Consider the following 16,756-nt stretch of genomic DNA (forward strand, 5'->3'; position numbering starts at 1 on the left):
TTAGACACTATTTAACTTTTGTAATAATTTAATTTTATTCTCTGAAACCATAATTGTAAAATAAATAATTGTGTCAATTTTCCTGATTTTTTTTTTAGTATATGATTGTCTTTAATAACTTATACAGCACTACTGCCCACTTTAAGCTTTGGCCGACTGAGCAATATCGATCCTAACCTTTCTGTTTTCAGCTTTTAACTTCCAGTTTTTCACCTTCAAAGTGGTTAGATCCTTGTTTTTATCGTCCAACCATCTCTCTTTCAGTCTTCCTCTTGTTCTTGAGTAGAAAAGTTTCCATTTAAAAAGACATAGAGAGAGACATTGAGAGATGAAGGCATATTGAAAGATTGTCTTTAATCACTTAGAACACTTTTAAAATAAAAATTTTTTGAATAGGTGAATACTTTTGTATAAATAAAATGTGTAAATTTTGTATATGTAATGTGAGTTGTAAATAATGTATATATGTAATGGGAATTTAAGTGGTCTTACTTTAATTGACTTTATTTAATCTTGTTTTTACAGGGACTAATGAATTCATTTTATATTCCTCCAACTGGGGGATTCATGGTATTGGTCTAAAGAAAACCGCTGAAGAAAATCCTGTACTTGCTCCAGTGTCTCGTATATCCATGGCTTCCTCTTTAGATTTTTATGAACGTGAGTGATATTAACTCTAAATTTTGTTCAATTTACTCTATAAAAATTAATTAACTGTTATTCTGGTCTCTATTCTTTCATTTTGAGGAAATCACATTTTCACTGTTTTATTAACTATGTATTTTGTTAATATATCTGTACAAAATATTATAATAATAAAAGGAAATTGATTAGTGGTTCATTAAATATAAAATTATTTTAATCTTATCTTGTTAAAAAGACTTTATGAACAAAAAGTGATCGACTTTCAGTTAAGAAATCTAGTTAAATTAGAATTAATTGAACCCAAAACTTAATTTCTTGTTTTTATTGATTTTCATTTTTTTAATGATTGCTTATATTATTTCAGCGGAAGATTACATTTATTGGACGGACAGTGACGCTGGTATGATTACTAGAGTAAAACGTGACATGACTCATCGGGAGGTGGTTATAAAGGGTCTAGACTCCATTGAGGGATTTAGTATTGACTGGAATGCAGGTAATTTGAACTCATCAAACTACTTCACTTAAATGTACTAAAAAAAATTTGAAATTTAATTTAGTGACATTTTTTATTCATTAAAAATCTGCACTAATTTATTTGGAAGCTGTCAGAACTTTTTCAAAATAAGATTTTTTAGAGTTTTTTTCACAACCTCCTTTTGTTCCTGAGAGTTGATGTGAATCTGGGGGAGGCACTATGTGCTAATCATACTAGTAATGGTCTCTAACAGAAAAAAAGATTAGTTATAAAGTTAACTCATTGATTGTCACTAGCACTGCTCATCACCAACCATAGCATTGATTATTTTTATAAAAGCAACTTTTTGATCAATATATTGAATTTTTAAAAATCTTGCTCTGAAAAGAATTGGTTTTAAACATACTTTTTACCTTTTTATTTGAAAACAATAGAAGCTTTCAAAAGGGGTAGAAGGAAGAGCGCAATTTATAGTTAAATTTTTTTTCACATGCTCTTCCAACAGTATATTTTAAAGTATTAGATTTAAAATCTGTTCCACATTATCTTCTATCAAGATCAAAAGGAAATATTGATTAATTGTACGCAATTTTTCTGATTTGTTTGATCCAGTATTAAACAAATTAACCCTCTTATGCTTATGAGCAAAATTGCACTGAAATTTATGTGTAACACACTAATTGAAAGTTCCAAAAAACTAACACTCAGAGGGTTGATGAAAATAATTATTCCTCTGAAATTCTAGACAGCATTGAAAGAAAGTAGTGGAAGTTTGTTCCAACCCCCCTTTTTTTATCAAACACAGAAAAAACTCGAAAGAGCACTCTAATCCTATTTTTATGTTAAAAATTATGCATTGGAATTCATGCTGGTGTTCTTGACTTAAGATTATGTCTAGCTTTATTTGAAATAAATTTTATAACTACTTAAAGCAAGTTTTTTTCTACAAATCATAATCCAACGCAAGAATTACATTGAAATACTTGGATTCGAGATTTAAATATTTCACGCTTGATACTGTTTTAAAATATATTATGATTTATCCTCAATATCAATGTTTAACTTATGTTTAGACTTACATTTAAATTTGTTCAAATTAAATTTTAAATAAACGTAATTAATTTTTATCATGTTGCAGGTAATATGTACTGGATTGATGCTTCTTTGGGTGCAATTGAAGTGGCACATTTGAATGGAAGCAACAGATATGTTGTAGTTTCTGGTAAAATGTCAAAACCAAAGAATTTAGTCGTTCATCCCTCTAAAGGGTAAGTTTTAAGTTATACACATAAGTTTTTACACCTTCTTTATTAATAAATTTTAGCGTATAAAAGTAAGTGTTATTATGTTAATCATAAAATATGCACCAAGCAACGCATCTTTTCGGAAACTTAACACATTCATAAGTAAGCAATACAATATTACAATATTTGATACAACTCCCTCTATTACAAAAGTATTTTGTGGTCCCAGGTAATTTACATGTGATTAAATATTACCCTGCCTTTTCAAAATTGTGATATTTTCTAAAGCAATAAGCCTTTTAAAACGATTTTCTTAAAAATTTCAACTTCATTTTCTTCCTTAATTATGATATTGGGTGCTACCTGTATGGAATAAATTGTGTATGTACATAATATGCGAATTTAAGACCTTATTTTTTTCACTTCTGTGACAAATGTTTTGTTTTTAATTTTAATTACTATTATCCTATCACTATTGTTTTGCGTATCAATAATATTAATTGCTGTGGTGGACCAGAGGATAGAGCTCTTGCCTTTCAATTTGGAGACCCAGGTTCGAATCCCAGCGATGACTGGTTGTTATGAATTCTGCATCTGGCTTACTACTACCACAGTCCTGATGTAAGATATCCCCAAAGGCTGACGGATCATTGGTTAGATTTCCTCTGCTGTCGGGTCAACCATGGGAGGTTTTTGTGGTTATCCTCTCCATGTATTGCAAACACAGGTTAGTTCCATAGAAAAAGTCCTCCACAAAGGCCAGTTTCTTCTGATATTTAATCACGAGATCCCTTGTCTTTTGAGTTGGGTTAAAAATTACAAGGTTATAGAGTTGAACGTTGGTAGTTGTTCAGAATTGGATCGGCTGTTCAATGCCGGTTATGAAATAAAATAAAAGTGACAAATTAATGTTGCTATTATGTTATCAAACTTATTGTTTTTAATATGATTTTCTATTCATTCGTGTAATTTTCAGTTATACACCAATTTACATTGGTCTCTTCAAAGATGTATAAACTGTGCCTTTCTGTAGTGAATACATTCATTTAAAATTTTGAAATAAAATAAATCATTTCCAAGTTTTGCATTGTGAAAAATTTATTGTAAACACAAAATACCAGTTTAGGTTGTAATATAGTGTTGTTAAATACAACTATATTTCTCAAATATAAATTTGAATATTTTTAGGCTAATGTTCTGGTGTGATTGGGAAATTCCTCCTAAAATTGAAATGGCAGCATTGGATGGTAGTAATAGGAGAGATCTAATAAATTCCTCTCTCCAGTTAGTCCAAGATCTTGCCATTGATTTTGAAGATGATAAACTGTACTGGACAGATATGCGTACCCGTACTATTGAAAGAATCAACCTAGATGGCAGTCAGAGAGAGGTTGTAGTTGGGCAAGATGTTATTGAAAAACCTGTCTCTGTCGCAATTTATGGGGGCCATGTCTATTGGACTGAGATGTAAGCATGGTTTTTTTACTTCTGCATTATTTTTTTACACTTAAAATCAAATATAATGCAGTATTATTATAGTTTTTTAATTTTTGTCATTATTTATTTTGCTATAGTCAAAAATCTGGTGGTGCCATTTTTAAAGTTGATAAAAATGGAGAAAATAGAGATCTTATAAAGCACCAGCTAGAAGATTCCTTGAAAGATTTAGTGGTTTACCATCCACAGAAGTTGTCGGGTAAGTTTCATTTTATACAAAATTAGCTGCCTGCGCTACCAGCTGGCCTTCCTTCATGAACTCCCTGCCTGCTTCGTGGTTCCATGTTGACTTTATTATACACAAAATTACTTCTTCGTGGCACCAAGTTGCTATATTTGACAGCATTTTCAATCCTCAGCATTAGTATTTTGAGTGCAAATTGGAGGGTTAGAAACTTAACTGGGATGCGCCTGATGTAGTAATTCAGTACACCCATGGAAACTTACCGCTTTTCAGTTACACATAATCGTTCACCTGCACATTAAATCAGCTCTTTGTGGTAGAGATGCCACAAAGAACCTGTTGCCATAAACATGGGGGTAATTGGTGGTAACAAGTTATTTAGTTTAATATCAAAGGCTAATTATTTCTAATACCCCCAGTAATTACTGGGAGAGTAAGTGATCAGTTAATGAGTCTGGGCCTTACATTTTATGTATACAGATCTGTAAATAATCCATAGACTTGTAACTTATTATTTTTCTATAATAAGATAATAATTTCTATAATAAGGTATAGTTGGTAATTGTTGGGAACAAGTCATTTAGCATATTTTCAAATGGACTAATTATTTATAATTGCCCCAATAATTACTGGGTGAATTAGTGACGAGTCGGGACTTTGCTTTATATATTTACGCACATTTGTTAATAATCCTTAGGCTTATAACTTATTATTTTCTGTGTGAACAGTTATAAAGGAATTACCAAGTTAAATTCACTTCACTGGGGTTCACATTCAGGTTTCACTTGGGGGAAATTGTTTAGTTAAGAAGGATGATGCAGATAACTGGAGTCAGTGTTGTATTATCCACATTCATAATACCTAAATTAGACATGTAAGACATTGATTTTATGCAATGTGAAAAATGTCTAAGTATGATAAAATTAAGTTTAACACAATAGATATTCCATTACAATGATTTCTTATTTTTTCTATGCTCTGTTTGAATCTTATAATCATTGGCAAATTCTGCCTCCTAACTTAATAATTTTTAGTTTTTGTAACTTTTAAGTTAATTCTAACGTTAGACATGAAAGATATTAAGTTAGACGAGAATAATATTTGTTGGATTATCTATGTACATAATTAGGCTAGAAAGAAAATTTTTTTTATGCTATGTAAAAAAGAAAAATTGAATAATAATAAAAACTATATTTATTTTAATCTGATGAGTATCATATCAGAAATCGCAAGAGTGTCCTTTATGAATAATTTAGACACATTGTTAGACAAATGAGAATAAACCAGTAAAAATGATTGAATATTTTATTTTAACTTTTTTATGTGATGTCTCAATATAACTTTTAAAAAATGCTGCTATGTTCTTTTAATATTGTTTTACTTTTTTTGTGCAGAAAGCAATCCTTGTACTAGAAAATGTGAAAAAGGTATTTGTGAAAGTTCTGGCCAATGTGAATCCAACTTATGCTTATATCAAGGAAATGATTCTTACACATGTGCTTGTTCTCACGGCCAATTAGCTGAAGATGGACATTCATGCAAACGTATGCAACATATATAATATTATTAGTTTTATGAATAATTAGAAATAATAATAGTAAATCTTTTAGAAATAATGATAGCAATTAGGCTATTTTTTTAATGACATTTCTGTTTGAAGTGGTTAGTAAAGAATGACAAGCTGTTATAGATCATTTATTTTATAATAATGCTGTATTCAGTTTTTGCTATTTCTTTTTGTTTACATAGTATGTCTGTATAAATAAATGATTATGCCTTACACTACTATCTACAAGTATGCTAGGTTCTGGCTTATGGTATTTAATTTGAAATTAAATAAAAAATTTAAGTTATTTTTTTCAAAAACTTTTTAGAAAAATTTATCATTAAAACAGGTTTTTTCCAAAAATCTTATTTTCTTTAAAAAATTAAATCGTTTAAAAAAAATTGTTGTGGAATAATAAAGTAGTAAATTTTTCAGTGGACAGCTAAGTAATAAAACACTTTATATTGAGAAAGATAAAATAGCAATTTTTACTTATTTGTAATTTTGTAACATTGTTTCATTTTCTTCCATTTAATATTAAAAAATAAATATTTATAATTTTAGCATATGAGGCATTCATAATGTTTTCAAGAGTACTTAAAATCGACAGCATCCACATGTTTGATGAGAAAAATCCCAATGCACCTTTCCCCAGCATTAGTAACAAAATTCACATGAGGAACGTGATTGGTTTATCCTTCGACTATTTCGGCCAACGTCTTTTTTATTCAGATATACAGCGGGGCACCATAAACAGTGTACTTTTCAATGGTACAAAGCCAACAGTTCTTGTTGAAAGTAAGTGTTTTTCTTTTATTTTATGTATTAATTCTTCAATTCAATTATAATAGTTTATATAAGTTTTTGATTATTTTATCTAAGTTTATAATTTTTGCTTTATATATGATTCACTTTGCTCTTTTCAAAGAAGCCAGTCAAAACTTGTAGAGGTAGCAAAATCGTCGAACTTATCAACGATAGCTAGGTGATTTTTCTTCCGATAGATTTCCATCTCTTGCAATTTATCCTGAATAGAGAGATAAGATTGACTGGCCAAACAAGGATATTGACTTGCGCAGCCTCCTTTTGCCCTTCCTTATAATCAGATTTCTTTCACTATTGTCTGAGCCACAAATAAATTTGTTAAAAAATGTGGTCCATCCTTATTCTTTATTCCGTCCCCATGGACCACCCCAGACAGATTTTCTCAGCAAATTTTAAAATAGTCATGTTCGTTAGCAAGTGGATATGACTATCTTCAGAATCACCTTCACCTTATAGGCATTTCTGACTCTTCTGACTGCCCTCTGTGTTCCATAAGAGAGGCCATGAATTTTAATGACTTAGCAGTTTGTCCATCTCTGAACAGCATTACTAATTCTTTGATCATTGACAAAAGGCTACTCTATACTGGGCTTCTTGAAGGGAAATGGCCGATGCGGCCAATTCGTCGACGTCAGAAAAAATATATATATTGATCGAATTAATAAAATATGTACTACATTTAACCCTTCAAATCCTTACAAATATTAAGAAAGTTTTAATTATAATATAGCAGAAATATGTTTAACAAAAAAGTTTGACACATATGCTGTAAAAATAGTACTAAAAATGCTTGTTTTTGTTTTTGCATATATATTTCTAATTATTAAATCAAACAACTATTAAATTAAAGATTGCACTAAACAATTATTAAATTAAACATTGCATTAAACAACTATTAAATTAAACTTAAGAAACTTTATGTTAAAATGATACTAAAAAAAATAATGGAATAAATCCATGTACTGTTAAATTGGTAATCAAGTAAAAGTAGAAAAAAAAATGCTTTTTCTTTTGTTTTTTGTAGAGTTCACTCAATTCAGCTTTTTAATTTTTATTCGAAACAGGTTTAGAGTTGTTTTAAAAAGGAATCGCTGCAATTTTACTTCTATTTGGTTGTTTGATAAATATAATACAGTGAACTCTCGCTACTACGATATCCGATACAACAATAACTCCCTCTATTACGATAATGTTCCGCGGTCCCGCCAAACTTGCATATTGATTAATGTTATCTTCCTCTCAATATAACGATATTCTCTGAAGCAGTAAACCTCTGTAAAACGATTTTTTTTCAAATTTCAACATTATTTTCTNATATATTTATAGTTAATGAATATATAACATTAAATTTCAAAAAATCTTATTGCGTCCCAGAATTATGTGGGCCCTCGATATAACAATATATCCCTCTACAACAATATTCTTATTTGGTCCGCAAAATATTGTTGTAGCGAGGTTTTACTGTATTATAATTTGTGAGTATAAAAATAATAAATAAAAAAAAACATAGATAAAAAATTATCTGCACTTGCGCTCACTGCCCTGCTGGAAGATTTCAGCTATCGAGTTCTTTTCTTTAATTCTCACAGAAAGATAATTATATTTAAAGATAATTAACTTGAAGGAGCATACTCTCAGTCTGGTACTTTAAAATAAATTAGAGGTGCAAATGACTTTAAAATGAATTTTTTTTATTAAATCTGTGAGCTTTTTGTGTAAAAGTGATCATAATTCAAAAACTCAAAGTTATTTTCTTCTCTTACATACTGCTTTTTCCATCTTTCTTGCAGCATATATTTTCCTTGTTAAAAAAGCAAACAAAACAATTGGTCTTTATCATCAATCCAAAAATTTTCTCGATGTCTTATTGCCTGATATTCCCTGAAAGGATTGAAATCATCATGTATGTCATTGGTTATTGATCAAAACAGGTGAAAATTTAAAAGAACAGTGTCTAAAATGATTTAGGTGGACAAGGAAATTCCATTTGAGTGTTTCGAAGTAGTTTTGGACTAGCACTGTATATTTCTTTATCTCATCTTGTCTTTAATTTGTGAGGCATCCAAATTCCTTACATTTGGATAAGTGAAATTGCATATTGATTCACTTCCCTAGATTCTGAAAATTCATTATTTTAACCTGAGTCATTTGTTCAAAATTATCTTCAGTTCTGTATCGTCAAATGTTTCTAACCTTCCTTTATATTCTGTTTTTGACTTGTTCCGGCCACAGTACTGACTTAAAGTATCCTCAGTGGTAGACAGATAATGGTTTAGAATCCCCTTGTCGTCATGCTGACCATGTTTTTTTTCATGTTTGCCCCCTTCCATTTAACCCCTTAATGATCGGTTAATTTTCAAGAAAACGGTCATAAAAGTGACTATTTTGCCAAATACACATATTTGATTAGTGTTTAAATAAACCAACTATTTACAATTACTTTAAAAATATCCTGGTACTGCTATATGGTGTGTAAAATGAGAAATAAAATGTTTTCTGGGCAAAAGAAACGCACTAGTTTTATTCTTATTGGCGCATTACTACTGAACACTGTAGCCCGTCAATATCACAGGAGTGAGAAATAGCGAGCGAAAACTCACCCCGTCATTTTCACGGGAGCGAGAAGGAAGGGGTTAATGCAAATGCAGGTTAGTTCCAACAAATAGTTTTCTATGAAGGTTAGTTTGTCCCAGTAGTTACCTTGTCTTCTGGTTTGGGTTCAAAATTACAAGGTGATAGCCAGTGGCGTAGCGAGGGGGGAGCAAGGGAGGGCATCATGCCCCGGGCGCTACTCACAAAGGGGCGCCAAATGGTCAGCAAAACAAAAAAAAATTGTTGGATGATTTTTAATTTTATTATAATTTACTTCTGGAAAATATATTTTAAATTTAGTGCCGGTGAAATATAATAAATGTCAATTCGTAAATAAAAAGGAACACTAATCAAACTGTAATAATATATTCATAATAGAAATGACACGTCTTTTCCACTGGGCTGACTCGNTTATGTAAATCAAAAAAATCTGATTTAAATCAAAAAAATCTGATTTAAATCAAAAAAATCTGATTCTTTTAAATTTTTTTAAAAAAATCAAAAAAATCACGAACCCTGTTAACAAATGGATATGACTATCTCCAGAATCACCTTTACCTTATAGGCATTTCTGACTGCCCTCTGTGTTCCATGAATTTTAATGACTTAGCAGTTTGCCCAACTCTGAACAATATTACTAATTCTTTGATCATTGACAAAAGGCTACTTTGTACAAAGCTTCTTGAAGGGAAATGACCAATGTGGCCAACTCCCTGACGGCAGGAAAAAAACTGTATATATTAATCGAATTAATAAAATATGTACTACACTTAACCCTTCAAATCCTTACAAATATTAAGAAAAGTTTAATATAGTAGAAATATGTTTAACAAAAAAGTTTGACACATATGCTGTAAAAATAGTACTAACAAATGCTTTTTTTCTGTTTTTACTTATATATTTCTAATTATTAAATTAAACCACTATTAAATTAAACTTGAAAAACTTTATGTTTAAATTAAAGTTGATTTTGTATAAAATGATACTAAAAAAATAATGGAATAAATTCATGTACTGTTAAATGAGTAATCAAGTAAAAGAAAGAAAAAAACTTTTTCTTTTGTTCTTTGTGGAGTTCTCTCAATTCAGCTTTTTAATTTTTATTCGAAACAAGTTTAGAGTTGTTTTAAAAAGGAATCTCAGCAATTTTACTTCTATTTGTTTGTTTGATAAATATAATATTATTATAATTTGTGAGTATAAAAATAATAAATAAAAAAAAAAAACATAGATGAAAAATTATCTGCACTTGTGCTCACTGCCTTGCTGGAAGATTTCAGCTATCGAGTTCTTTTTTTTAATTCTCACAGAAAGATAATTATCTTGAAGAAGCATACTCTCAGTCTGGTACTTTAAAATAAATTAGAGGTGCAAATGAGTTTTAAATGAATTTTTTTATTAAATCTGTGAGCTTTTTATGTAAAAGTGATCATAATTTCAACACTCAAAGTTATTTTCTTCCCTTACATTCTGCTTTTTCCATCTTTCTTGCAGCATATAAATTCCTTGTTAAAAAAACAATTGTTCTTTATCATCAATCCAAAAATTTTCTCTTCGTCTTATTGCCTGATATTCCCTGAAAGGATTGAAAGCATCATGTATGTCATCAGTTACAAATTCCTTACATTTGGATAAGTGAAATTACGTATTGATTCACTTCCCTAGATTCTGAAAATTCATTATTTTAACCTGAGTCATTCATTCAAAATTATCTTCAGTTCTGTATCGTTAAATGTTTCTTACCTTTCTTTATATTCTGATCTTGACTTAAAGTATCCTCAGTGGTAGACAGATAATGGTTTAGAATCCCCTTGTTGTCATGCTGACCATGGGAGGTTTTCATGTTTCCAATCCAAATGCGGGTTAGTTCGAACAAATAGTTTTCAATGAAGGTTAGTTTGTCCCGGGAGTTACCTTGTCTTCTGGTTTGGGTTCAAAATTACAAGGTGATAGCTGTAAACTCAAAAATGGGTTGACTGTACAACAATATTAATAAATACAAAGCTTAGCCTCTGTCTCAAAATCGTCACTGTTGAACAATCTAAACCAGTATTCATTAAAAAAAAAAAAATTTAAAAAAAATAATGGAGCATGGTCCCTACACCCAGCAATCAATGATTTTTAGCTGCTTAATGTTTTTTTTTGTTGTTGTTTCTTTTAAAACTTATGTGTATCTCTATGTAAGTTCCAAAAAAAGTAATTAAGGATAGATATTCCTGGTCTTAACAAGATAAATTTAAAAAAATTAAGCAATATAAATAAATATAAAGGTGAAATTAGTAGAATCATCAAATTAAATACTATTAGATGTTTCTACAAAATATTCATCACAAATACTGTTTCAAAAAATGTAATGCTTTGTTAACCTTTATATTTTGCCAGAGCAAGGATCTGTAGAGGGTCTGGCATATGATCCTGTGCATCAAGACTTGTATTGGACAAGCCATAGTGACAGTTCACTCAGTAGAATCAATTTGGCATCCGCAAATGCTTCTCCTGAAGTTATCATACAGCTTGGAGTTGAAGATAAACCTAGAGGCATCGATGTTGATAGTTGTGCTTCGTAAGTTTTACTGTTACATCTAAGTTTACTGTCATACTCTAGAATCATGTTAAAATTATATCAACTTTCTCAAGCTGTGTTTTGTTTTTTCACCAGTAAGAAGATATGCAAACCCACACAAGAGTTTGCCTAACTTATTGCTTAACTGATTCAGCTATTTAAATATAAAAATATGACTTTTTATATTTTTTAGTTTTTGTATGTTGTATTCGGTTTGTTTTGTATTTTGTTTATAAAAAAAATCAACTTTTTGTTTTGCTTATAATAATATAAACGCTTGATAAAAGTGCCAAGTATAGTTATGACAGTTTTTGAAAGCAATTTATTTCCCAAAATGTATAATTACTTAAAATTTTCTTGTAATAGATTCTTTGAATAGTTTATATTTATTCTTAAAGTAGGAAGAAATGTATATATTATTATAAGTTTGAGATTTCTTTGAACAAAGATACCTTGTTGGTGAGTTCCAAATAAACCTGCGAAGAAATTTTTTTTCTGGGAATTTTGGTTTTCAGCCAAACACAGATTTCTTACCTATTTGCTGTATATCTCTAACTATGTTAGATTCAGGGTCTCTAGGATTTTCCTACTGGTTGTCTACCAATCACAATTTTTTAAACAAAGTCACGAAATTTTTTCCTTTTTAGAGCTTCTTTAAATTTTTTTAAATGAACTTTATACAGTACAGAACCCGTTATCCAGAAATCAGAAAACTGGAAAACCAAAAAACCGGGACGAAATTCAATAAATTTTCCCGCCATTTTTAAAAATTTTTTTTTTTTTCCTTATAAGATTTTAGGATTTTTCTTTCTTTTTTGAAAGATGTTTACCTTACCATCNGACTTTTGTGTACCCTTTCTAAATTTTTCGTAACGCTGGCGTACCACTAAAAAAAAATGAATGTATTTTTTACTATAAGAAAATTGCACAAAAGTTAAAAATCACAACTGGCTGTTAACATCACTAATTATTAACTGTTAACTCTGCAAAAAATAACCAATAGAAAAATACATAATCGTAAATTTTCATGTCTAGCTTCGTTTTTAATTAAAAAATTTTGAAATTTTCGTTTCTTGTAAGATGTTTCGCATAAGAACGCGTACCCCCGCTAAACTGTTCCCGTACCCCTGGGGGTACGATTACCACACTTTGGGAAACACTGGCTTAACTGATTCAGCTATTTAAATATAAAAATATTACTTTTTATATTTTATAGTTTTTGTATGTTGTATTTGGTTTGTTTTGTATTTTGCTTATAAAAAAAATCAACTGTTTGTTTTGCTTATAATAACATAAAAGCTTGATAAAAGTGCCAAGTATAGTTATGACAGTTTTTAAAAGCAATTTATTTCCCAAAATGTATAATTATTTAAAAAATTTTCTTGTAATAGATTCTTTGAATAGTTTATATTTATTCTTAAAGTAAGAAGAAATGTATATATTAGTATAAGTTTGAGATTTCTTTGAACAAAGATACCTTGTTGGTGAATTCCGAATAAACCTGCAAAGAAATTTTTTTCTGGGAATTTTGGTTTTCAGCCAAACACAGATTTCTTACCTATTTATCTTATATCTCTAACTATGTTAGATTCAGGGTCTCTAGGATTTTCCAACTGGTTGTCTACCAATCACAATTTTTTAAACGAAATCACGAAATTTTTTCGTTTTAAGTGCTTCTTTAAATTTTTCAATAAGCTTTATATTATATAATATTTTATTGTAATATTTAATTAAAAATAGTATTTTCTTAATATTTTTTTCTCTTTCATTTAGTGGTTGTATATTTTCTAGAGTATTAGTCTATATTTTCCACCCATAAAAAAAGAGATTAAAATTTCACACTATTGCTAAAATATGGCATCTGCCAATTCTAATAGGTTGATACATTCTTCAAATGAACATATAAATAAAATTTTCTCTTTTTAATATCAAATAGGATCTTAGTATTGGACTTAAGACAGGGATTTTTTAAGTGTTTAAACTGTATTTTTTTTAAAAATTATAATTCTGGAGATTGTTTTTAAACTAAATATTTAAATTTTCTTTCTTGCAATAATCTTTATTTTAAAATCCTTTTATCTTTGACTTAAACTTTGATATTATTCATCTAAGTTTACATTCATCAAATATCATATTATATGGTTTGCAAAGTTCGATGGTGGAAAAGAGACTTGAATCATCATGCATTTATTCAAATTAAATTGCAAAATTTTTTTTGTGAAATTTATTTAGGTATAATTTGTAATGTAATGTAATTTTTTTATGGTATAATTTATTATTCATTTTCAAAATATTTTAAATAGACATGCTCTCATGCTATTAATCTAGTGTGCTACCTTTTTTAATTTTTCTATGCATTAATTTCTTTAATTTTTAGCATTTTTTATTTAATGATTTTGCAATACTATTAATTACTTTTAGGCGGATATACTGGACAAATTGGAATACCATGAATCCAAGTATTCAACGTGCATATCTGAGTGGGTTTGATCTTCATTCCATTATTGAAACAAACATTCACATGCCCAATGCATTAGCTTTAGATCACAAGTCTCAAAAGTTGTATTGGTCTGATGCAAGGCTTGATAAAATTGAACGTTGCAATTTAGATGGAACTGAGAGATATGTAAGTTTTTTTCCTTCTATTATATCCATTGTTCTAATTGGACTAATTTTTTGTACTATTGCAGTGTAACAAATATTTTGTTCAATTTTTATAAAATGTTTATGTTTCTTTACCTGAGCTGTGTATTTTTGTTCTTTTGTTTGTACTTTCTGTGTATGTTTTCTTTTGATCAATTCTTTTAATCTTCTTTTTTAAATTTTTGACACATGTCTTGTGTATTCGTTATATTAAAATGGAAGAAACAACAAATAAGTCTTTTTGTTCTTTAAACAATTGTTTTAATTTCAGTCAGGGTTGGCTTTTTGCCGACAGAAACTGGTTTTTGCCATGCCAGTGGCAGAAACTGGTTATAACTGGTAAAAACAGGCAAAAACTGGCAGAAACTAAAAAAACGTCTAGAATAGTTCTAGTAATTGCGTAATGACATTTTGTTTAAGTAAACTGAAAAATGTAACTCCATGTAACTGTAACAAACTTTTTAATTCATTGTTTGTAAATATATATTATTTTTTTTGTAATTGCATATTATTTCAGTTTTAAAAAATATGCAATCGATGAAAGTTTCACAAATCTTGCTTGTTCCTTGATGGCAATGCCTGCTAGTTCTGCTGGACTTGAGAGAATCTTTTTAAATTTGAGAAGATTCTCTCAATGCAGAAAGATTCTCTTATGCACGAATGAGACTTGAGAGAATCTTCTCAAATTTCTCGTTTGTGCATAGCAAATTGAGAAATTGTTTAGGTTTAGAAACTGCATCAAAACTTGTCTTTTGTTATAAATTACTGCAGAGTGCAAACAATGTAATATTTGATTTTGAATGGTGATAATTTTGTCAATCTCAGTACTTACTTTTATGTCATTTTCTGAATTTCTGCCACAAATGTGGCAGAAAAGGGTTTCTGCCATGCCAGTTTTAACCGGTTTCTACCAGTGGTTTTAACCACCTCGGCAGAAACTTGCCAACCTTGATTTCAGTCAATATTTATTTGTTAGATTTGCGTCAGAAAAAATCATGATCCAAAATAACAGTCAAGTTATTTAAATTATTAAGAAAAAGGATAATTACAACTAAATTTATTTAATTTAGTTGAACTTGTTTGTAACAACTTTTAAGGAGTTGAGTTTTTTTTAAAAATAAGTTATTTTCAAATTTTTTTATTATTATTAATATACTAGGATGAATTGCACAATGTGGTAGTAATTGCCTAATGATGAAGAGACGAACATTAAATTTTTCCATAAGAGAAAGATTCTTTATTAAGGTTAGCTAAATAACTGGTACCAGTTCATGCATTGATGACAAAGCAGTGGATTTTTCAAAGCCTTGTTTAGTACCTAGCAAATGAATAAGTACAGGGTATCCGCGTACCTGGAAAGTCATGAAAAATCATGGAAAGTCATGAATTTCGGTATTGAACAAAATTAGTCATGAAATGTCATGCTTTTAACTATTTTTTAAAAAAAATCATGGAAAGTCATGAATTTAGGTCGTCAAATTGGTCTAATTTTTAAAATGGAATCCCCCCCCCATTGTCATGGTGTTCCGAATATCTGAATTTCTAACAAAATCCCCACTCACACTCATGCTTAATTAAAATATAAAATTTTTTTAACGCGTTTTTTAAAAAAATGAAGAAAAAAACATCATTTCTAGAACGAATTATCTTTTAAACTTCTGTGACTTAAAAATCTTTGTTTCTTTTTTTTTATTTTATCAATTTAAAATTCTAACTAAAGCAAGCAAGTCATTGGCGAATTTTTTTTATTCCGAAATGAGAACAGAAAAATCTGGAGTATTTCTTTCCTTTCCGATGACCGAGGAAAGTATCTTTAGAATATAATTCTGCAGGGAAAAAAAGTTATTTGCTTTTTCTTTTTGAGCTATTTTATTGCTTCAACTCTTTCTTTACTCTGTTTTTTAAGTTTAAAATCTATAAATATGAAGATGCAGAGTATAACAGTTTTGGTTGTACCTATCATTTCAATAAATATTATTATAATGATTTTCAAATTTATTGTTCTGTTTTTGTCGGGAGAAAATAGTAACTTTGTTAAGCCTTAAAAAGTCATGAATTTGAAAATCTAAAATGTAGCAGATACCCTGTAAGTAACATTCAGCTTAAAATGTATGTGTGAATGTTACCTCTGCATGTGCATTTCCTTTTTATATACCCATCCAATAAAGATTAAATTTTTTACATTTTGCTTTACCCTTGTATTTTAATGACTGTTTTTTGGTTTACTGTTCAGGTTTTGCTAAGTGATCATCCTCAACATCCATTTGATTTAGCTGTTTATGACAATTACATTTTCTGGACGGATTGGGTTGCTCATGCTGTTATGAGAGCTGACAAAATTACTGGAGGAAATGTTGTCACGCTTCGTAAAAACATAGCACGACCCATGGGGATAGTTGCTGTTGCCAATGATACAGATTGTAAGTATTCCTTCATTTTAAATTTATATTAATATAAATTATTAAATAAAGTAAATTATTAATTAAAATAAATTATTAACCATAAGTGATATTCCCCTCCCCTTGTAAAGTATTAAAAC

The 16,756-nt window shown here is 29.2% G+C and overlaps 1 protein-coding gene across 1 annotated transcript in view; it reads left to right on the forward strand.

Annotated features, from left to right (window-relative positions):
• The window catches only part of LOC107447694 (LDL receptor protein 1), a 139,388-nt gene that overhangs the window by 58,516 nt on the left and 64,116 nt on the right, over positions 1–16,756 (forward strand). Inside the window, exons 38-47 of the mRNA XM_071177760.1 lie at positions 526–660; positions 1,010–1,141; positions 2,262–2,391; positions 3,556–3,834; positions 3,942–4,063; positions 5,443–5,592; positions 6,159–6,392; positions 11,394–11,574; positions 13,996–14,200; positions 16,451–16,637. Of these exons, the coding sequence (XP_071033861.1) occupies positions 526–660; positions 1,010–1,141; positions 2,262–2,391; positions 3,556–3,834; positions 3,942–4,063; positions 5,443–5,592; positions 6,159–6,392; positions 11,394–11,574; positions 13,996–14,200; positions 16,451–16,637 (1,755 nt within the window). The remainder of the gene's footprint in view (positions 1–525; positions 661–1,009; positions 1,142–2,261; positions 2,392–3,555; positions 3,835–3,941; positions 4,064–5,442; positions 5,593–6,158; positions 6,393–11,393; positions 11,575–13,995; positions 14,201–16,450; positions 16,638–16,756) is intronic.

Source organism: Parasteatoda tepidariorum, chromosome 2 (genome assembly GCF_043381705.1).
Source record: "Parasteatoda tepidariorum isolate YZ-2023 chromosome 2, CAS_Ptep_4.0, whole genome shotgun sequence".
Classification (NCBI taxonomy): Eukaryota; Metazoa; Arthropoda; class Arachnida; order Araneae; family Theridiidae; genus Parasteatoda; species Parasteatoda tepidariorum.